This window comes from Barbatula barbatula (genome assembly GCF_947034865.1).
Source record: "Barbatula barbatula genome assembly, chromosome: 23".
Taxonomy (NCBI): Eukaryota; Metazoa; Chordata; class Actinopteri; order Cypriniformes; family Nemacheilidae; genus Barbatula; species Barbatula barbatula.
The window spans coordinates 8,859,562-8,883,406 of record NC_136786.1 but is presented as its reverse complement, the minus strand read 5'-3'; the positions used below and the strand labels follow the sequence as shown (position 1 = coordinate 8,883,406).

Here is a 23,845-nt window from a genome sequence, read left to right as displayed (position 1 = left end):
GTGTCTGGCACAGCAGACCCCCGAGGATCAGAAAATTAAAGTGCTTTATTTGTAAAGTATATCCATCCAATTTGGAAACCTTGCGGACGGAATTATCTCACATGTACGCTTTGTCAAAAATGGCCTTGTGAGTCTCCGGTGCTGGCTTGACGCAGTATTACATCTTTTCTGACTATGAACTTCAAATCGTTTCATCCTTAACCAAAGAAAAAAGCGAGATGTTAGGAAAATCAATGTACACTCATAGAAAATTCATGGTCAAAAGAGGAAGACATTTTCTCACTTGTGGGTTATCCAGAGGCCAAAAATACAAAAAACTGTTCTGAAACCTATAGAAAAAAACATTTTATTTATTTTGAACACATTTAACCTGTGTTCTTGTTGCCATGTCTTTTAATTTGTATTATATAGATGGTGTCACTTCCTGTTGAAATCATGTCCATGGCCCAAAATTATATATCCTGTGTTTTCCTTTGTCTCTTCTTCATTATTGATCATGTCATGGTGATCTGTCAACGTTTGTTCAATGCGTTTGGATGACCTGTTACGTTTGGCTTTATTAAACACCGTTTATCCGCTTATGGATCCTGACTCTGTGACAACACGTTTATCTGTTCTACTGAAGCTTGATGTCTGCGTTCAGAAGAAAACAGGAAGTTCTCATCCTGACAGCTCACTCAGAGCTGACGTTTTGCTAATATGGGCCGTTGATCTCCATTATGTGGAGATCTCTTATCTCGGCTATAACCCGTCGGCCATTTAGTCAGACCTTTAGTAGCCTCCCATTAAAATCAAATACAATTAAATTAAATGTGGTCTAATGAATTTCGAATTTCAATAGCGGCTCTGGGTGTCCAGCATTGACTTTCTGCGGAGTCCCAGCTGTATCTGGGCTGCTCTGCAAATGGTGCCACTTTATTTCATTAATACACTGATTGCTGCTCAACGGCAACATCTGCTCGATGATCTTTAAAGGGACGGTTCACACACACAAATGTAATGAAACACACATGCTTTTGCATACAAGAGTTTATGACTTCCTTAAAATAAAAGCATGTAGTGCGTTTCAAGGTCCAAAAAAGCAACACAGGAGAATTTACATAAAAGCAGTATTAACAATTGTGCTATATATATATACCTGGGTCATTCTTATGAAACCACTGAAACATCACTGAAGTAAATATTTGAATTATAAAACATATAATTTGCACGCTGCAACAAGATCTGCAGATTCTGTAGCCATCTTTAAGAATCGTCTGAAAACGCATCGTTTCCGTCAACACCTGACCGATCAGTTCCGACTTCTATCTCGTCTCAAAAAATATATATATATAATAATAATAATAAAACTTCCGTCCTAGCTCTGTATACTGTGGTAGGCTATGAAACCAGTTTTGGATTGCACTTATGCGTTTCATTGTCCTTATGTAGTCCCAATTGTTTCCATCGTTTACTTCATCTGCAAGTCGCTTTGGCTAAATGACTTAATGTAAATGTAATCTAGTGACAAAAAATGATCATAATAAACAAAAGTGATGTTCTCTACCCTGCACAAAGCACAATTTTAAAGAATATTATTTTATTGCTATTCTGCTGACATTCTAAGTACCGTAATGCGTCCCGGTTTGTCCGAGTGCGTAATATGTTGTAATTTAAACATTCTTAATAAAATACAATTGGATGTCCTTCAAAATGTTCTCAAATTACAAATAATCATTGACAAAATAGTTAAAATAAAAGTAAATTTTATTACAAATATTACAAAAGATTGTTTAAAGACACACTAAGAAATTTAAATTAAGTTCGATTAAATGTGAAGAATCACATGTATCAGTAATGGCTAACAGGTTAACAAATTACTTCATATTTTTTATTGTTAAAACCTTAATATTCTCTCGTCATGTTGTGTACGTTACTTTTTTCATTCTCATTACCAACATAGGTAGTATCCAGCATTAAAAAATGTTACATGTATAATTTATACCCCTTATGATGACTAAAAGCTTGCTTAGGCATCATGGCTTCTCGTTTTTCTTTAGTAAAACCTGCTATGGAATTGACCGTTTAAAATGGTTGCGGTAATGGGAATTTCTGCCAAAAATATTTAAATTGTGTTAAACTGTCAGTAAAAGTTTAGAAATGAATGCTTTTAAACATGTCATACCTTGTTTTAATGAATATAAATGAAACTTTTTGATGCGAGTGTTTCACGTCTAGTCTTGATGTGATACAATCGTAACACATCTTGACATGTTTGTGATGCCTCTAAACTAAAAAAAAACAAGATTTGAAAGTATGATTTATTCGTTGGCGATCATACGTTACATCAGATGTTCAGGTGGACTATCCACTTATAATTCATCTTCAATGTGTTTGTCTCTGCAACACGGAAAGAAAATGAAAGTAATGCTTTAATGCCATTGGCCGTGTGCATTGTTTAGACGAATTCTTTTTCACTTCTCCTTATGCTAAGCGACTAAGTACGTACAGTAAGAACAAAAAAGTTTCATAACGCTCCAAACAAAGGCGACATATTATATTTATTATTTTTCATTTGTGGAAATGTACTGTTGCCTGCTGGGCTAATACCTTTAGTCATTTTGACTAGTCATTTGCGATCTCCTTTTCTTCATTAAGAGAAACTTGTCGTTCTTCACGCCTGCCGAAATTGACTTCTTGTAAAATGTGCCCCTGCAATTATTTTGCATAATGCACGAGGCTCTGAGGTCCCAGACACTAAATTAATGTCAGGGAAGAAGGATAGCGTCATCTATATTAAGATACAAACATATCTCACTTGAATGGCCACAGCCGTCAAGCATATTTCACTTCAGAGACGAGCATTAAGCCCTCGGATATCAGCAGCTGAACCTCGGGGATATCATTATTATGAATCTCTATCTCCCTCTTTATGAGGATATTGAACAGTGTTTTTTTGCTCTCGGGGCAAATAATATGATTACATACACACTTCTGAAACTTTCTCACACACATTTCCATATCCGTCCGGTGCAGATTCATCTTATAGCTGGCTGAAGTTCAACAAGTTATTATATTGCTCTTGTATGCTCGGTGAATGTAGTGCAGAACAGTGATGCATTATAATGGCCTTGCTTTATGGCCGAGCGACTCCTTTACTAGATGAAATACAGCTGAGGCAGCACATGGTAACACACTCGGATGCACGGAACGGGTTCCTCTCCCCTTTAATGACATCTGATGTCTGCGCAATAAAAGGAACGCGTGTGCATCTGCAGATTTTGAAACACAAAGGCAACAAACGCGTGGGGAAGACACAGGGTCTCTCTATGTGAGACGGTAAAGCTAATGATTAATGAAGTTATTTCTCACACCCGGGCAGTTTTACCGATAAATGTGTCAAGATCTATGTTTAATGGTAGTCATCAGAGGGCCCTTCATCACATTCATCACTGTCGCCGAAATTCCGACAGCGCTCAATTAATGTTGCCAATATTTTTCATTAGGTTTTCACGAGTCCTTGGAAGAGGGCTCTAATTTAAAAAAGACAGAGCGACAGAGATGGAGATTAGCAGGAACACTGCTGACATTCCACTTTAACATCTCCGTTTCGACCCTGAGTTGGTCTTCGTCAGGTCAGACAAACACGCATTCAGTCCCGAGACGTATATTCCTTTGCTAAACCTGAGTTGAAGTGTTTGTGGGTGGAGTATAATGTACTATATCTCCATATATTAAAAACACTAAGTAAATAAACATATGATATAGCTACTGTATCCACCTTATTCGGACGCCCCATGACGCTTTGCGCCAAAGATTGGGAAAACCTCCGGTTCAATGCTAACAAACGCATTTCTGCCGTAGTTCAAGTCATTCGTTTGAAGCAGAACATGAAGCATTTGTGAGCATACTGTCCACTACATTATAGGAATAGATGATGATATTAATACTTGACGACAGATATTTAGACACTTTATTGATTCTGTTGTTGTGACCGTAAACCAATGAGCAATTTGAAAATCATGGAGGGTTTTCAAAACCTTTACATGATCTCGATTGTGTGCTATTTAAAATACGTTTTTTGTATTAAACAGCAAGGGTTGCACGGGCCGCGTGCACATATAAAGCTGGCTATTCATCTGATAAACATTATTTTTACCTTTTTAAACATTCTCTCTATGTTTTGTTAAAAAGACGATAAGTGGAAGAAATACCTACTGTACACCAAGCATATCAGATGAGAAATGTAGTCCACATGATGTGATATATTCCAATTTGACGATGCGTTGGTAAAATGCAGTAAATAATCCTTGTAAATCCAGTTTACTGTCACGTTTTTCTTGAAGACCATACATTGTGTCGATGATTACATGAATATATAAAGTTTACATTAAACTTTGAACTTTTTTAAAACTATGAGCACAGTGATGTTTAATGTTTGTTGTCTATTTGCTTGAGATAACCGGTCCACGTTTTCAAGATCGTCTTTTAAAAACTCTACAGTTCCTCACAGGAGCAGTCTGTCTTAACTTAACTTAAGATATGTGTGTGAAGCGCTCTTTCTTTGCACTTGAAATAAGCTTTGCCTGGTTAAGTGCAGCCACAAACAGCAGGTGTTGGTCATCAGTTCCAAAATATGTATTTTTTTTAAGATTACCACATGAAACCAACGGTATTGCAATTCAAATTACGAATCACAGTCTCATTTTCTGTCATTAGAAATAGTTATTCAAAGGGCATCTCACCGGAAGTTATACCAATAATTATTTCTACAGCAGCGGTGCAGAGAATAAGGTGTGTAGAAATATGCCTTAAGCCTGCACACATAAATAAAACACATTAAATATTGTTTAAACGGTGTGCAGAGAGATTGTGTATCCAATAAATGTATTCACTTATCTGGGCCATTTACTACTACACAAGGGCTTAAAACACAACTATGTTATAATATCGCAAACTCAAAGGAGGTATTTTTGTCACGTCCTCCTTCCCTTATTTCTCTACGATCTCACTTTGTAGCACATGCATTCATGGATTGTAGGTACGCGTCTGCTATTTTTAGTTTAAAGGGCTTTACCTTGACGTTATACAACACATTTTAACAATGCAAGGATTTGTTCACTGAACAGTGAAGATATAATCATATTCTCACACTTATTCCTATCCAATGCAGTAATATGTTTTTTCCTCTGGGTTTCGAAACACAACAGGATATCTCAGCAGATCGAAGGTGGACGTCTCAGTTTTTTCCATGCATCAAAGGTAAATTGTGTTTTTCTACTGCAAAGCTTTAAAGAGATAAAAGAACCGTATCATGATAGAAGCAGTCTTTTCACAATCTAAAGACATAGTATAGCTCAATGTGACCTGGTCTCCACACAAATATATCATACGACTAATGTTTGAGCTTGCCAGTATAAATCAGGTACATCAGCTCATCTCAATGCATGACCAGAAATAACCTACTAATGTACTATTATTCTTTTTTTGGTTAACTCTTGCATTAAAAACGTAAAAGTGTGAAAGGAAGAATTATATTTTATTTTCGTTATATATGTAAATATAGAATGATTTATTTTGCATTTGGCAGACACCCTTGTCCAAAGCATATTATTTGGGCAAATCCAGCATTATGAATGAGACATAACAAAACACAAATTCTAAGAGAATGTATTTTCTACCAGTATATTAAACCATTGGTTTAAACTTCACTAAACTCATCTTTATAGAGTCCAGACGTTTTCTATGTTAAAGGAGAAAAAATGATGCATTATGGATGTGACAAAAAAGAACGTTTTTGAGAGAACACATACTTCGTAAGATTTCTGTCAATTTAAATGTGCAAAGCAGAAGCAATAATCGCAACAAATGGAGAAGGCATGCGTCTTTATAGAACATAACGTTTTCATGTGCCCATTTATGAGGAATATGGACTGTCACGGATGTGACGATTCCGTTATGGATGTGACAAATTGACTATGAAAAAACACACTAAAAAGTGCTTTAAAAACTAGAACAAGAAGGATTTAATACATTCGTATGGTGAAAAACATTGGTAAAAAAAACCTTTCTACTTAATATTGACATTTGCATTGAATTGCCTATTTGGTAATCCATCCATTCAAGAATCACAATGCTCTACCTGTTCAGCTTCAGCTGTACTTCCAAAACCTCCAGATGTGGGAAATGGGAAAAGCACTGTACTTGTTGACAAGTTGGCAAGCCCTTAGAATACTTTTTATTGGTCAGATATTTGCAAAACCCAGTGTCAAACATAAAGGGTGACTAATGATAACAAATTATGACCAAAGAATATGAAGATACAAGGTTTCAGAAACACGGCAGTTATATATTATATTCAAAAACAAAATAAACTTCTCCTGGAGCCACAGCAACGCTATATGGCTATAGTTAGCTCATTTATTCAAGGAAAGAGTTTGAAATAGCCAACAAAATCCACGTACCTATATGAAGGAGACATTACTGTTTCCCAAAGAGCTTCTTCTAAACCTATTGAACTCATCCTGAACCGCTTTCTCGCGCACACATGCTGTTACGTGTGACGCGTGGCATGCGATTACTCTGCGCCATTTCAATGTTTAAACTGCCTCTCCGCATTGACAGATTGTTGAAACATGTCAAATGTGCTATACCAACATACTTGTTATGCTGAGAAAGCTTGTTAATGCCCAGAGGGATGGTATCATTTACTGCTGGGCACAGAGACACACTGTTGTGTGAGTCATGAATAATTCAGGTCTGTGGTGAGCCAGGAGGGGTGTTAAGCATCCTGTGAATATATGTATATAAAAATAAATTATTGTATTTGACAACCGCTCTCGGACTGACGTGAATCGGATGTTGCTGCTGATTGATTTTGGCTCTTGTTAAGCGTTGACGAATGTTTCGAAAACAATGCACCTAACTATCTCTACAGCACTTTGCACTCTCAGATAAAGGCTCTTTCAATGCTAACAGACTTGATGCATAATGCATTCTTGCCTTGTAAAATGAGCTTTATGATGAGCAAGTTGTGAAACTCTCAGATGAAATGAAAATCTATTATGTAAATGATACCTCATTTTTAGGATCATAAGCACTATAAAAAGCTACATCAGCAGATTCATATATTCGATCCACAAGTGAATGCAATCGTATTAAGGCTTCATAATATACTGTATATATATTTGTTAAACACCAAGACTGTCCACCAGGTTTAAAAGCAATCATTTCTCTCTCCATTTCTTGCTTTATTGTTTTAAGAATGAGAATAGGCTGCATTATTAAAAGACAGGCTTTGTTCAATTACTAGACTCTACATTCACTGCATCCACTCAATGGAGGGCTGTATTATTTGCAATGGCAAAAAAACATGGTGTCCAAATTAAAGTGCAAACCCACTTGCGTGGCTAAAGCAATATTATTTGGTTTCTAAGCTCTGACAAGGTCATGCAATAAATCCGACTGCAAGGAAATATTCTGCTGTGCTTTTATACAGCGTGTTGTACCGTTTTCAGCTCTCTTAACTTTTATTGGCACTACGAGGCTTTAACTAGCATCATGGCGGTATCACTTCAGTTGTTGTCACTGCAGCTTTTCCAGTAACAAGCTCCTTTTTCCAACACGTTTTGATTCAGTGAAAGGGATTGTAGGTCTATTTACATTTACATAATCAATTAAAGGGATAGTTCGCCCAAAAATATATTCTGATGAGAAATATATGCGGAAGAATGCTTAAAACCAAACAGTTCTTGGACCCCATTGACTACCAAAGTAGGAAAAATATCTTGTTGAGGACAAACTAAGTATTTTGAAGATATTTTGAAGAATGTAGGAAAGCAAACATTTCTGGGGCACTTTTTACCAACATTGTCATTTTTCATATCATGGTAGTTACTGGTGGCCAAAAACTGTTTGGTAATAAGCATTCTTCCAAATATCTTTCTCTGTGTTCATCCAAGCAAATAAAGGTATACAAATTTGGAACAACTAGAGAGTGTGTAATTCATCACAGAATTTTCATCCCTTTAATGTGTTTATTATGATGAAATTAGGATGAATACGGTTTTCTTTTTTTTACCATGCTTGTAGTTTTATCCATTTAAGTTTAACGCAGTCATCCCTTAGACATTCGGTTATTGTTTATTCATTCAAATATCATAAATGCTTTTGCGTCAGACAGTCCACCCAAAAATAAAATTGAATTAAAGGGATGGTTCACCAAAAAAACATTTCTGTTGAAAACAAAAGAAGATTTCCTGTATATGGTTGTCAGTGGTGCCCTAAAGCTGTTTGGTTCGGTTTGTATGACTTATCTCTTATTGCTCCCTGAACTCTTTGTAAGTCGCTTTGGATAAAAGATGTAAATGTTTCAAACATTCTTCCAAATATCAATCTTTAAAGAAAATGTATAAAGGTTTGGCACTTTAAGCTGAGTAAATGATGACATCATATTACATCAAACCATCTATTTTAAAAATAGTAATAGACTACAGTAACGTATTAGAGTTCCCCCAAATTTAAATTCCGCACATTTCCTCGTTAAAACCTCTTATCACCTTGTCAAGTGCTCTTTGGTGTTCGTTCACTATCACAGAAGGGGTGTTGTGAGCCCTGCCTGAGGTCATTTAGTACCCACAGACGTGTCACAGTGACTGGTCGTGGTTACCAGCAGTGACAGACATGTTGTTGATGGGTTCAGCTTTTAACCAAAGTGCCGTCTCTCCTGAGTGACAAACTGAAACCAATTCGTTCACTCACATGGAAGGGAGCTGGTTTTCATGCATCCCTAAGCACCCCTAGCTCTGTTTCTTTACCTTCAGCACCCTCGCTGTCACCTTTGTGGAGATGTGAGAAACCCAGTCAACTTGATACAAATCAGCATCACTTCTGAGGTGACTGTGACTTGATGGTTTGAAGGGTTTACCTGGCAATGCGAGGTAGGATTAGAAACAAGAGAGATATTTGCTGCATAAAAACAACTTGTCATGTAGATTGTTGTAACAAAGTGCTAATTGAATCGCTTTTATGCAAATTGAATACGGAAGGGAAAACAATCGTATGAAAATATCAAAGCAAAGAGCTAGCTAATTTCATATTTCTCAAAATCACATCTTTATGTTTTGCCATCAAGTCATAACCAAATGAATTCATCTCTAACCTACAGCAGGACGTGCTTTGGATATCATTATTTCAAGGCACTGTTTACTAGTTTTACAACAACATAACAAGGAAAAGAAAAATACTTTTAATTTCTAGCCTACACAGATTATAGATTTATATGCAGAGTAAACCAGCTCCATAACATTCAGATTCTATTATAACTTGCCAGATTTATGTAACCATTAGCTGCCATAATAGATGCTTTGCTCCAACCGTACATAAACTACCAGCTGAGCATGTGTAAACAACCAGATGTGCTGTGATGTTATACTGCAGTCCATTATGGAGATTGTCTTGGAATGATGATTTTATGTGATTTAAGACCAAGAAGATAAACAACATTTTTAAATCGAATCATTATATTTTGTCCAAGGTCCTACTGTGCAGATTAAACTCTAACCTTCAGTTAAACGTATGGTGGAGCTCTATAATCATTTAAATTCAGTGTTTCTGTTTTCATTATGATACAACAAAGGATTGCAAGACCCTTAAGAACTGTGAGACAACATTACATCCAATCCAAGGTCTCCAATTTTTGGAAGTTTCAAAAAACATAACAATCCATCACAAAAGCAATCCATGCAATGCCAGTGGATAAATAAATGTCTTCTTGGAAACCGGGGGTTTGTGAAAACCATCCACATTTTGAATTACTGCCGTTCAGTACATTAGTTCATTCTGCTTCACGCCACACTATAAGGAACTGACCACAGAACTGATGAGCGCTGAAGTTCAAAGAAGACAAAATGCCCGTCACAAACTAGAAACATACACTCACCTAAAGGATTACTAGGAACACCTGTTCAATTTCTCATTAATGCAATTATCTAATCAACCAATCACATGGCAGTTGCTTCAATGTATTTAGGGGTGTGGTCCTGGTCAAGACAATCTCCTGAACTCCAAACTGAATGTCAAAATGGGAAAGAAAGGTGATTTAAGCAATTTTGAGCGTGGCATGGTTGTTGGTGCCAGATGAGCCGGTCTGAGTATTTCACCATCTGCTCAGTTACTGGGATTTTCACGCACAACTATTTCTAGGGTTTATAAATAATGGTGTGAAAAGGGAAAAACATCTAGTATGCGGCAGTCATATGGGCGAAAATGCCTTGTTGATGCTTGAGGTCAGAGGAGAATGGGCCGACTGATTCAAGCTGATAGAAGAGCAACTTTGACTGAAATATCCACTTGTTACAACCGAGGTATGCAGCAAAGCATTTGTGAAGCCACAACACGCACATCCTTGAGGTGGATGTGCTACAATCGACTGGCAGAAGACCCCACCGGGTACCACTCATCTCCACTACAAATAGGAAAAAGAGGCTACAATTTTGACGAAATCACCAAAATTGTAAAATTGGACCGTTGAAGAATGTTGCTTGGTCTGATGAGTCTCGATTTCGGTTGAGACATTCAGATGGTAGAGTCAGAATTTGGAGTAAACAGAATGTCAATCCCTTTATGACCACCATGTAGCCATCCTCTGACGGCTACTTCCGCAGGATAATGCATCATGTCACAAAGCTTGAATCATTTCAAATTGGTTTCTTGAACATGACAATAAGTTCACTGTACTAAAATGGCCCCCACAGTCACCAGATCTCAACCCAATAGAGCATCTTTGAGATGTGGTGGAATGGGAGCTTCGTGCCCTGGATGTGCATCCCGCAAATCTCCATCAACTGCAAGATGCTATCCTATCAATATGGGCCAACATTTCTAAAGAATGCTTTCAGCACCTTGTTGAATCAATGCCACGTAGAATTAAGGCAGTTCTGAAGGCGAAAGGGGGTCAAACAAATGATGTTCCTAATAATCCTTTAGGTGAGTGTAGTTAGAAAAGTTTTCAAATAACACGTCTCCATATTGTAATCGCAAGATTTTCACTTGAGCATTATAAAATGTTTACATTGAAAGGCAGAGTGAACTTGACTCTTGTGAATATGAAAATGAATGTTAGCCTGGAATCCAATGTTTATAGTTTAGTTGAAAATATGAATCATTTTTTTACACAAAAACACATATTAACCCACTGCAGTCTTATTGATATATCTTATTGATTTTATGATAGACTTCAAAAATGCATTTCAAATATAAAATAGCATTACAAAGCATAATTGTTTAAAAATAACTATATGCCGTGATGGTATGAGGGTGAGAAAATTACAGGAAAATTTCTTATTTCAATTTTCATGAATAAAGTTCACAAAGTAACTAAACTGCAACAATTTTCTGTGTTTTTTAATAAATAAATTATTTTATATATTTAAATGCGGTATATATTATTATTTTAAATAAATGTATTAATTACATTATTCTCAATCTACTATTCCACATGCACTCCTTAACAATACATTAACAATATATACTGCATATGAAGAGTTTATTTCCAAAAAGAGAAGTCTTATTTTGTTATTATGTTATCATATTTTTATCGTGTTTTATTGTGTTAGTTAGCTATATTTTTATAGTTATTATGGCTTAAATCAAAATAAACCAACTGCAGTTTGATTGATGCACAATGAAAAAACATGATTTAAGAAGAGTTATATCTTTTTGTAAATAAACTCTTCATATATATACTGTATATATATATATATATATATATATATATATATATATATGTGTGTAAATCCCCACAATGGCTCAATGTGGCTTACTTGTCATGCCTGCCTACTTTCAACATTTCAACAGGGCCGATGCTTCCAACCTTGAACCTTCAATCTCAATTCATCGATCTGAACACCAAACTTCAGTTAGCCTTTAGAAAAGTCATTAGCCCTTATGTGTTCACGTACATTATCCAGCCATCCGTGTGAATCTTTTGATGAGTATTGACAAAATTGTAATTATTTGTGGGCTTATTAATATAAGATTGATTTTGTTTGACTGTTGCATCACGATAAAGTTGAAGAGCAGGCCAGGATGAGCTAAATGAATGCAGAAATACTGGTACCTCTAACATTTTGCAGACACTTTTACTCAAGGGCTATACACCACCTATAAAATAAAGGATCACTTATTACTAGGGTCATTTATTACTTCTTAATTCTTTTTACCTTTTAGAATAATAGTAAACTTATCAAAACCGTGGAATGACACTGACGCATATAACATACACCGACTGGTCCATATCGATCATTGTTCTCTGTGCAACATAAACCTACAGTATTCATATTTTGTTTATATTCATTTTATTGATTTTTTTCATCACATTTTAGTACATTTCCAGTAACCATCATTTTGGGTCCTGGTAGAATGAATTTGACTTTCTCTATATTTTCCAACGCCTACAGCATTTGACATCACACCCCTGGATAGAAGGGGCAGTGCTGACTGACTGATGGAACCAGAAGAAAGCAAAATGTCCAATTCCTGTCCCCCCAAAGTGATCACATGGCAATTTACAGCTCGGACGATTGGCTGAGAAACTTCTGTCTAAAAGGATGGTTTAGGCAGGTCACGTAACTCCCTGTGCGCTAGCTGGGGAACTGCGTAGAGATCAATGAGAATGATAACAGGTATTATAGATCTCCATGGTACACAGCCTCAAGCAACACATCATCAGTTCCTTGCAGTGTCAACAGTTTGACTGTTTGTGTAATCAATTTGAAACTGAAATCTGATCTAAAGGCTAGCTAGATTAACACTTTCCTGGACTGAAACTTCTACTCGTTTTATTTGGAGGAAAGCATGAAAGGTATGTTTCTTGAAGCTAAAGCAGGGAATACCACACATCGTTGTCTGAGTTTTGTCAGCTTTTATGCAAGAAAATGTGTTTTTTGGTGGTCCATTTATGTTCATGGGCACACGGAGATGGAAATTGCTGCAGAGAAGATCATTATCTTGAACAGGTTGGGGATTTGTAGGATTTGCAGCGTGGTAGGTTGTGATGTTACAGGTAAGTAAATCCCACATGTTGAATAAATCATTCACTGATGTTTAATTAAAGTCTTGGGAGATCAGTTAGACTGACGCAGTTTAATAAAGTTCTGATGAATACTTGTGTTGGGGGAAATAATCTCACCTCATTGCTTAATTTTGATATAATTCACAATGATTCTGTGAAAATGGTCTCTACCTTCTCGGGATGTAAACGATGAGGGTATATAATATACGGTAATAGATAAATAACCAATGTTGAAGAAACAGAGAATGAGAGCCCGGAATAGATGGGAACTCATTCAATACTAACAAGATCAAAACAAAACCACAAGAAAATTATATTCTAGGCACATTGTAAATGGTGGCTACTTTGAAGACCTAGTTTTTATTTCTTTTGGATGTTTTAATCACAACATAATTCTCATTTAGTATCACAATATACAGGTATCGCCAGGTATCCATATTATGTCAATTTGACACTTATGCTAATATTGTAAATAATTCAGCACCCGTTTAAAACATTTAAAACACAAAAAATATATGTTGAAGAATGTAGGAAAGCAAACAGTTCTGGGGCACTTTTGACTACCATTGTCGTTTTCCCAACTAGGTGGTCAATGGTGGCCAATAACTGTTTGGGGACAAGCATTCCTTCAAATATCTTTCTCTGCGTTGATCAAAATAAATAAATACGGTATACAGTATACAGATTTGAAATAACTCGAGAGTGGGTAAAAGTTGACCGAATTTAACATTTTGGGTGGACTGTCCCTTTAAGAGCCACAATGCTACAGACTAATGCTCTAATGCTTACACTTGAATTTTAAGTGTGATTTGTTTGTCAAAATAGGAGGAAACACAATAGAAGCTAAATATTAACTTGACTAACAGCTTTATTTATTAATAACAAAAATCAATAGATATTGTGATCATGTTAGTACCGTGAATGAGTTTGTTAAAAATATCATATTTTGACAGCCCAATAATTACATTTGTAATCCATAATTTTGATGAGTTAACTCTTCTTCTAACTGACCCTAAAATATACTTAAATATTGAAGTTAATGAACCAGAGCTAGATATTAATGGATACTCCAATGTCTCTTTTCCCCAACAAAACTATTCAACATTTTCTCTAATCTTTGTTTCCTGTAACGTGGTGCATGTTTAGGTTTATTTGATTTGCCTTATAGAAAAACATGTTGTCCCTGTCACATGCCAAGCGAGTGTTGAGAAACAACCATTTGACTGAACGAATGGCCTTTTCATGTCTGACACTTACACGGCCATATAATGAAAATCTCATAAAAAATACTCTTGACAAATTAATCTTTTCATTTGCAATATTTTCAGTCTACAATTCACACTGCCCATGCTGTGCTGACAACCAACATTCGCAAATGATGATGGTTTTTAAAGGGTACATTTTTGGTACAGGCTTTTAGAAGACTGCAGAAAGAATGTTAAAAATATCAATACAGCGCTGCTGTCTTACAAGCACCGTAAATAACAATTTTCTCCACCTTCCTCCTGAAGTTTAGGTACCATCCAATACTTCCAAAATGCTGCCTTCGTGTTATCCTTCAGTGGAATCAAACGTTAGCTGTCCTGGGATTCCAATCAGTCAAAATCCATTAGCAATTTCCCGCTGAGGTGAGATTTGCCTAATCTGACAAGAGAGATAAGAGCAGCTGAAAAAAGTGCATGAACCAAAAAAAACGCTCAACTGAAAATACCGAAGACCTCCCCGAACAAGAACTCCAGAGACGCTTTTCTGATCTTTCCCTCTCGTTTCTTCAAAACAATGTTGTTCGAGACAAAATTCATTGAGTTCGTATCATACAGCAGAGACTGATGGGAACACACATGCACCTGCAGAAAAGTCGGTTTGGTTCCGGGTGGGGGACATAGAGAGATCAAATGCAAGTCATTCACTAATTGGGGCCCACAGTTCCCAATGTCTTCAAAGGCAACCACTTTTGTTTTTGGATTGGATTCAATTTATTGTCATTACACACATGCAAGTACAGTGCAACGAAATGTATTTGATCCTCTAAATTGAATTGAACTGTGCTGCTGGCATTTCTTCTCTTCATTACATGGTTGCAGATTCCTCCTCCTCTGACACGATCCTCTGTCCAGCAACACCATGTTCTCTTTCCTCCATCTCTCTCTCTCTCTCTCTCTCTCTCTCTCGCTCTCTCTCTCTCTCCGGGAAACTGTTTGCAGCCTTTCTCTTTTTCATCAGGCTATGGTAGTTGTGGAAAGAATCCATTATGCTGCGATCTCCAAATCCTCAACGGCCCAGGGTTGAGATTAAAAGAGCGGCCGCCTACGCACGTTTCTACCGAAGCTTCACTTCACATCACCAATCAAGCCACTGAGGGTTTTCTTTCTCTTGTTTTTTTTGTGAGATTATGAATGTTTTTTGCCAACCAGGTTTTGGCGCCAGCTAAATACGTTAAGCGGATCAGTCGATGCCAACTTTATGACTGTTCATTCCTGAGAGGGGCTTCCATTGTTCAGTTATCACAGCTCGTCAATGACAATGAGGTTTATATGTCATTGTGCATTAAGATGTTTAAACAAGTACCATGCCATCAATGTGGCAGGCAGAACATTTATTATTTTGCCTAGTATGTCGCCTGTGATGGATGGGTTCTGAAGTCACGGCATTTAAAAGCCTGGTTGAAATGGTTCATTATAATCCTCTTCCTCTAGAGATTAGTCAGACGTGCAATAATAAAGCAATATAGAAGTTCTTATGGATCCATTACAGGTTATCATAACTGGTACAGCATCACTAGGAGACATAGTCTGACAATAATGTGACCTTATGAGTCATATTAATCATGTGACGGAACACAGCAGGAAGATGATATTATGCAAAAGAGCCCACAAGCCATCTAATACACCACAATACTGCATTATTAATGGAACTAATATAACAATCTTAAGTACTATTATGAACAGTATATGTACTAATAAGCAGTAAAATCACTACTGTATGTTTGAATGGCCATAAATGATAAAACATGATATTAGTACTATATGGTATCCGCTCTACCAGCAGGGTTTAAGTCTGCCCATGTTAATGCATTTTTGTTCAGCTGAAACCATTTATTAAAAAAAAGAGAAAACTGTGAGGACACACACAGTATCTCCTTTTCTAATAACTATTGTGAGATATCCTATAGGCTATGGTCAAAATCTACATTTGCTTAATGTCAATTTAAAATCAGTGGTTGTTTATACAGTAACATGTCTCAGACATGAGAACTGTCTCTCTAATCTCCCGACTCTTATTATCAACCATCTTCAAAGACCTGGACATCCATTTCAATGCTAAAGCCCAATGGGACTAAGACCGTCTAACCAAGTATAGCTAATGAAAAATTGTGGCTGAAGCTAACAGACATATTTTTCATTATAGATTCCCTTGTGGTGCTCACATTAGGTTAGTAAGCTGATTTTTATAACCATCAAAAGAATTAGACTGCGCACGCACATCCATGAACCCTCAGCCTGTGTGAGAATGAGTGACTTACACATTTGCGGCTTCTGAGATTTGAATGCAATTTCGTACGTATTAATTTGTGTTATGCAGTTGTAAGTGTCAAGTAAGCTTTTCATTAAAGCCCACTGTGAGTTACCGGTCCCAGTTTATGCCACTGCTAGAAATGAACCCGCTCTAATAACCGCCACACAAGGTTTTCAATTAAGCCATACCGTGATGCAATATCATTGTCATTATTGACATTCATTCTTGAGTGTAAATGTAAAACCAGGTCTGACTGCACTGAAGTCTAACTTTGTGTGACTTTTTAGATCCCCCCGTCCTGATGTAACTTGGCCTTGGGGCTACACCAAGAGTACAACATCAAATATCACAGCAAAAATAGACACGGCCTGTCCCAACCCCTGTCCGATTCACAGATGGAAAGCCTAATCAGAACAGCATTACATCGATTATGACTGTGTCCTGGCCTAACAATGGCACAGCCTGATGAATGCGCCTATTGGAGCCACAAGCCTTCATTGACCTTCAGAGCTTATTGTCTTTAAAAGTCTGACGGGGGAACTCAGACAGAGGACTGGCTGGTAATTGGGCTGAAGAGCGAAGCAGACTGGATGGTATGGATTTTGTATTAGTTGTACTTGTTGGGAGTATGCGGTGTAGATCAGGCCATCATTTTGATTGGGAGAATGAGACGCTCGTGCGAAACCTTAAGTGACAGAACGTCTGGTCCTTGTACAGCACCCGTATCAGCAGAAGTGGCTGTAAGTTAAGGAAAAAGTATCGAAACAGCCTTAATTTAGGTCAATAACAGTTGGTCAAAGTTGAAGGACAAATAAAAACTGTGTCGGTCAGAATCGAAGGTTCAAGAAAGTTCTACAAGGACTAGGATCAATATGGACTGTGTTGTACTGTAGTGTTGATTAGGGCTGTAGACAATGATTTTAGTGGAGTAAAGATTTACAGATGTACAGTAAGGGGCCAAGAGAAATACTGTATACAGTACTATTAGAATATCAAGCAAACGCCCTTGTGCAGTAAAAACACTTATATGTTGACTGTTACTGACAGAGTACACTTGTTGCTTTTATTAAATTGATTAATGGAGTCTTCCAAAACTTGCCCATCGTCGCTGTCCTTAAAAAACCTTTGATGTCCAAAATGTGCTGTTTTTAGGAAACAATAACTCTAAAACTGCTACTTTTAAATGGTAATATTCTGTGTCGTCAAAGTTGACTTTTAATGCTTTGTGCTGGCTACATTTTTGCAAAACCCAGTGACAAACATGAAGGGTGACTAATAATGGTTTGTGACGAAAACTAAAAGCACAAAATAATATAATGGAAGGACATTGACGACTTTTACGTTTATTAAATTTACGGTAAATTATTGATTTGACTGAACTCTGTGCTTATGTAATGTACAGTATATTGTGAAGATATTATAACAGAAATATATAGTATATTCAACAGAAATACAAACCCTATACATTCCTGACACATATCTTAATTATTTTATAAAGAAATATAGTTTATATGACTTAAACAACGTCCATGTTTGTCAAATCAATCAGTGACTTCACAGATTTTTACAAAAAAAAATCAAGAACTCTAGAAAGATCTTAAACCTCTAACAAGTATTTGCTTGCATAAATGTCCCATCAGTTCTTAATAAAAAATACAAATATTCATGGACCAAGGCTTATGGATACCACTTATTAAAGTACAGTAAAAGGCACTTGGATTTTAAAGTGTGTTAAATTTACCGGCTAATTCATTTTATAGGCTAAAAAGTTACATTTCCTAAGATTTTAAATGAATGGGTTCGAAACTGAAAAAATCAAGTATTTATGACGAAACATTACTTGAAACTATAAGTACAAACAACAGTATTACATTGTAACGTGAAAACTGCTATGTGTTTAAAGTAAGGAGATCATCAACATTATATCACAAAAGAAATTGTATTCTTAAAAAGGATTTAAACTATGATGTAAACTGATTGTGACTCATGACTGGGTGAAATTATACGGCACAGGAAGCACGCTCCATTAATGTACTGCATACTCGCTGTGCTTCACTGGGCATGCTCCTGTCTCACAGCTTACACTGTACGTGCATATTATGATTACATACTGACAGATCTTTCCTCCTAAAGCAGTAAGAACTGTTATTTTCTTGTCTGAACTGCCAATGGTAATTTATCCCTTAAAAATAAGTCAAAGATGAGGATCAGGAAAGGTAGAGTAACGTGCCATTACACAGTGCACTTGTCTATACAAAACACAATCACATTTAACTTTTTGTTGAGGTCATTATGGCAAAGACTGCTTTATTTTTATTAGCAATGTTTTTGTGTTCTGCAAATATCTTGCATAGATCTTTTGGTGATGGTTTTCACAGTTTTAATGATTGTTATTACAACGCATTTCTGTGGTGACTGTGAAAGTGTCTGCAACTATAAATGTAAAGGTTAATAACTGAAGCCAAGATAACAACATTGTGCAGCCGGTCAAGAAATGTAAATTGCTCCAGACTTGAAATGCCATTTCTATGGCCCTGGCGAATGTGTGATGTACAGTCATAATTACATGATTTGAGGTTTTGCTATGACTAGTCGTCTTAGTACAAAAGCATAGTTATGATAAAAATATGTTCGGGAAAATAGGATGAGTCACATTTATAGTGTCTTATTTTCTCTTATTACATGGCTTGTTGGAATGCTTGATTCTGATTGGCCAGTCGTGACATTTGCAGGTTCGTTACTCCCAGATAGCAACCTCTCAAAAATAATTTTGGCAGATATTTTTGATATATTATTTTTTGATTAAATTAAATATAAACATATCTTTCAATAACATGTAATATATTATATTTACATATGATGACATTTGAACATGTCTTACCTTAAAACCAAAGGTAAATGGCTTTTCTTTGCGGTAGATCTGCATCCGGTAAAAAACTAATATATTTCAAATTCACATTTTTTTCTCATGTGGCAAGTAGCCATGTAATAAGCGGGATAATGTGCAAGCAGCCGGCTGTTATTGTGACATAAACCCCTTTGTTGTGATGTAAGACTCTCCTGGGCTTATTTCTGCCCCGACAGTGGACAATGTTCCGTCATATTTAGGCAAAACATCCTTCTGAATCTCTGGATGAATTAAATTTACTTACAAAATAAGACGCCGCATTACCGAAAACAAATGAATGAGTAAATTAACTTTGAGCCCATGCCCCAGTAGCTTCATTTTAAGTTTGTAAAAAAACTGTTGTGCAAATTGGAAATTACATAATCATTTGCATTTATTTGGAACATAGCTCCTATGATAAATGGCTTCTTGTCTTGCTTTGGGACATTAGACATGTACCCATCCCTTGTTTATCCAAATATGGTAATATTGGAATAGACTTATCAAACTGGCTTTCAGGAATTGTTATTGGTGTGTATTGAAATATTAAAAAAACGGTTTGGCCTAGCCAGCGGTGAACCCTTACGTGCCATCAGAAAAGAAAGTGTGTACTATGCCTCATTCATCCCTATTCATAGAAATGTGAACTCGGACGGCTCCCTGTATTTCAATATCAGCCACAGTGTCAGAAACAGCCATGGCTATAATATATTGACGCCTGCTGATTCGGGGTATGGATTATTTCCATTATACATTATAACTGTCACAGAGATGGCACCACTGCAGACTAGCGAGTCTTCCTCCACCTCCACCATGCCGTGCAGAAACCCACATATCATTCCTAATAGCCACTCTACAGAGGTGAACACTTTGATATTATATATCAGAAACCATTTGCCGATGTCACCCATCTTATTATTCTGACTTGTCGTGGATGTCTTTTTATATGATGTCTCTTCAATCCTCATTTTCGTCAGACTTGGCTTCGCCAGGGTCTCAGCTGCATGTCATTTGAGGCACAATGGTTTAAAAAGAATGAGTTTTGGTGAACGATGCCACATTCTGCACTACAACTTCTGCCATTGTGGCAGAACGCTCCAAATTGATAGATCCCATGGATCAAAGCGTTGGCAATTTGTGCATGAGGAGAGACAACAATGGTTCGGTAATAGCAGAATTAAATCTGAGCAGATTTCTCATGGGGAAAAAGGCCTTTTTTTTCCCCATGAGAAATTTTTCCCCATGAGGAGCGAACAAAAGGCATTTATCAAATGCAAAAAAAAACTTGTTTGATGTCAGTCATGAAAAAGTGCAAAATGCCTTCACGGAACAAACACAGAGCAAGTGAATGCTAACCAGACTCCAATGGTGATGACACTAATACAACTGACTATATCTTCACCAACACGCTTTCACTTCCTAAAGGCATCTCACAAACCTGCCAGAAACTCAGAACACTGGCGTTTGTGAAGCACTTTGACAAGGTAATACCACCACAGTGACACGTACATAAATGCAAGCCGTGACTCAGATTTGATAATTGTTGACATTACACACCACATCGTTGATCTGAAATAGTGTTCTTCATTAAACATGTCACGCCATATCACACAGGGAACGCGTCCACTGCATGTGTGTCTCAAAACAAAGACGCAGGCAGCCACACACAGACTTCTTGACATTCAGCCAGTGGCGGCTCACATATGCATGCATGGAAGCTCGATGTTCCAAGATAGGCCTCGGTTCTACGTCTTGTCTTTCAATATAAAACCAGTGATCTCAAAATGAGTGTGTCACAGCAATTTTGCTGTGGAACTCAAAGCCTTAGGAGTCTTACATTCAGAATGAATCAAGACGAGTAAATCAGGCTTCTGCGTGCAAGAGAAATTCCTGGAGCAAAACCACTGATTAGATTGAAGTGTGTTGTGTTCTGTTGTGCTGTGTTGTTTGTGTATTGTGTATGTGCATGTTTTGACATGCTGTGCAGGGTTATGGACACATGAGTGAAAACACAGGAAAACTGCGCACTGCCTTTCAAAGGGACACTTGGCACACAAGTTAAACTCATCATTAAGCAGCAGTAGAGAATTAGTTGCAAAACATTTCATAACACATAAGCAGCCTTTCTGCAGCATATTACAGGGACATTCCATAAAAGAAAAAACGGTGTCCAATAATTTCTTACCATCAGTACAACTTTTGCATTTTCGTCAAAAGAAGCAGAAGGGAAAGAAGGGTGCGTAACGTAGGCGTGGGGAAGATGGGGGAGCGGATACAAACATATGTGCAAAATGCCAAGGACGCAATTTAACTTAAAACGGCTGTTTTCAAATTATATATATATTCAATACGTTGTAAGAAAATTCTACTGCACACTGGGAAGTTATGGAACCCAGTTACGAACAATGAGACCTTCCCCAATCTAAACGCATTTAATGTCATTACCTCTTTGTCGTCCTCATCCTCCTCGCTTGTAATCGGTTCCTCTGGAGCACGAATAAACCACCACTGGATCTCCAAGTAAACCGAGGACAACCCACTTTGAAATGCACATGCCATTTCAATGTTCTGTCCTTCCCTTGCCGTGATGTTAGACGGTAAATCGGTAAACTTTCCTGCAAGAGAAACGTAACAAGTTAACCTTATCTTAACGATGGGTCCTACATCGTGTCAGTCATGCCAAACCGCCAGATCGTCTGAAGTACCCGCCTAGACTCTTAAAATTATAATCATGATATATTTGAAACATAATTTGCTCAATACTTGGTCGAATGTCGGATGTAAATGATGAATATTATGTTAAAACAATTTATTAGATGAGAAAACGAAAAGCGGTCTCGTTAAAGGAGGGACTTTTCAAAACAAGAAATTCATTTTGCAACGATTTAGCTCTTCTGATTTGATTTCCTTTAATGAGACTCTCAGACAAGTATCGATCTGTTCATGCAGCAGTGCCTCTGTTGTTAAAAATCGAGGACTTCCCCTCCGTGTCCTGGTTTATAACGGCGCGATTAATGAGAGCTGTCCGTGGTGCTGAAAAACAACCGCAGTCCGTTTAACGAAGCCCAATTCTGAGCATCCGCCACTTGAGATGCAAGTCGCGCATGCCGTCCCTTCAAAATCAGCCATTTACTACATAATGTTGTTTTAGAACACAGTATTTGTTCATATAAGGGAAAGGATACAGAAAGAGACAATATCATGCCAGCGTTTGAGTTGATCCGCAATCAACAGTTGATTTTCTACCTCGCATCACGAATAACACGCTCGCGTAACTTTTATCACTAATTTATAATTTACAGTACAACGAGAATACAAATACAGCAACTGTTTTTAAACGTAAAATAGACGAGAATGGTAACATATTTATAGTATCCTTGAACGATAATTGGGTGTCAAATCCAACGCATTTAAAAGTCGGGATAGCATTAGGAAACCCCTCGGATGCCAGGTGAATATTTTATTCTTACCGTCCAGAGAAAATCCAACTTGAATTGACAAACAGGAAAAGAGCACAAATCCAACACCGTCATGTAAGGTCCACATCATTCCAATGAAAACTGTGATCTCACATTAGCCGGAATAATAAATGTCCTCCAGAAATGTTCAACGCATTAAGCAAAAGCCATGTGGTTATGACTGGACTCGAGACGCCGAGTGGGAAACATGCTGCAACTCTGGCGCAAAAGTCGCTCCTGAACTTACACACAGATGCTCAAGGCTCTCGACTGTCTCTGTAAGGTGTTGATGAAGTAATGATGCCCTCTCTCTCTCTCTCTCTCTCTCTCTCTCTTTTGAGCCTGTGAAACGTCAGTGTGCGGCTCTCACAAGCGCCCTATTGCGCGCGCCGTGCTCAGGCGAAAAGAGCCGAGAGAGACTCACGAGCTCTACTCGGAAATCTGCATCACTCCGAGTTTTCTTTTGAGAGAGAGAGAGAGAGAGAGAGAGAGGGACTTTTGACTTTTAACATACTTTATTACAACATCCAGAAATCCACTACATTAAACCAAACACAATGTTGCAATGTGTTTAGGGACTATTGAAATAAAGAAAAGAAAAAAGAAAGAAAGAAAGAAAGAAAGGAAAGGAAACAAAGGAAAAAACTACTCAAAATAGCCACCAGGCATCACCAGTTAAACATTATTTCACCATCCTCACAAATGGACAGTAATGCTCCATTTACACACCATTTAAACTCAAACTCATGCATGTTATCTGTCATTTGAAATAATCTATACTCAACTCTTATACTCAAGAGAGAGAGTGTAGGAGTAAAAATGTTCTCAAATCACCAAAGCGTCCCTTCTTTATGTGCACGGTACAATAAAACACAATATAATACTGTGCATGAACTTAGACACATGTGTAACTTGGGAATAGACCATTGAAAT

General features: G+C 37.2%; 1 protein-coding gene across 1 annotated transcript in view; it reads right to left on the bottom strand.

Annotated features, from left to right (window-relative positions):
• The window catches only part of vstm2a (V-set and transmembrane domain containing 2A), a 37,740-nt gene extending 14,397 nt beyond the window's left edge, over positions 1 to 23,343 (bottom strand). The window contains exons 1-2 of the mRNA XM_079487552.1: positions 22,925 to 23,343; positions 21,900 to 22,069 (exon numbers count right to left, since the gene is read on the bottom strand). Of these exons, the coding sequence (XP_079343678.1) occupies positions 21,900 to 22,069; positions 22,925 to 23,003 (249 nt within the window). The 5' untranslated portion in view covers positions 23,004 to 23,343. The remainder of the gene's footprint in view (positions 1 to 21,899; positions 22,070 to 22,924) is intronic.
• Positions 23,344 to 23,845: the final 502 nt, after the last annotated feature.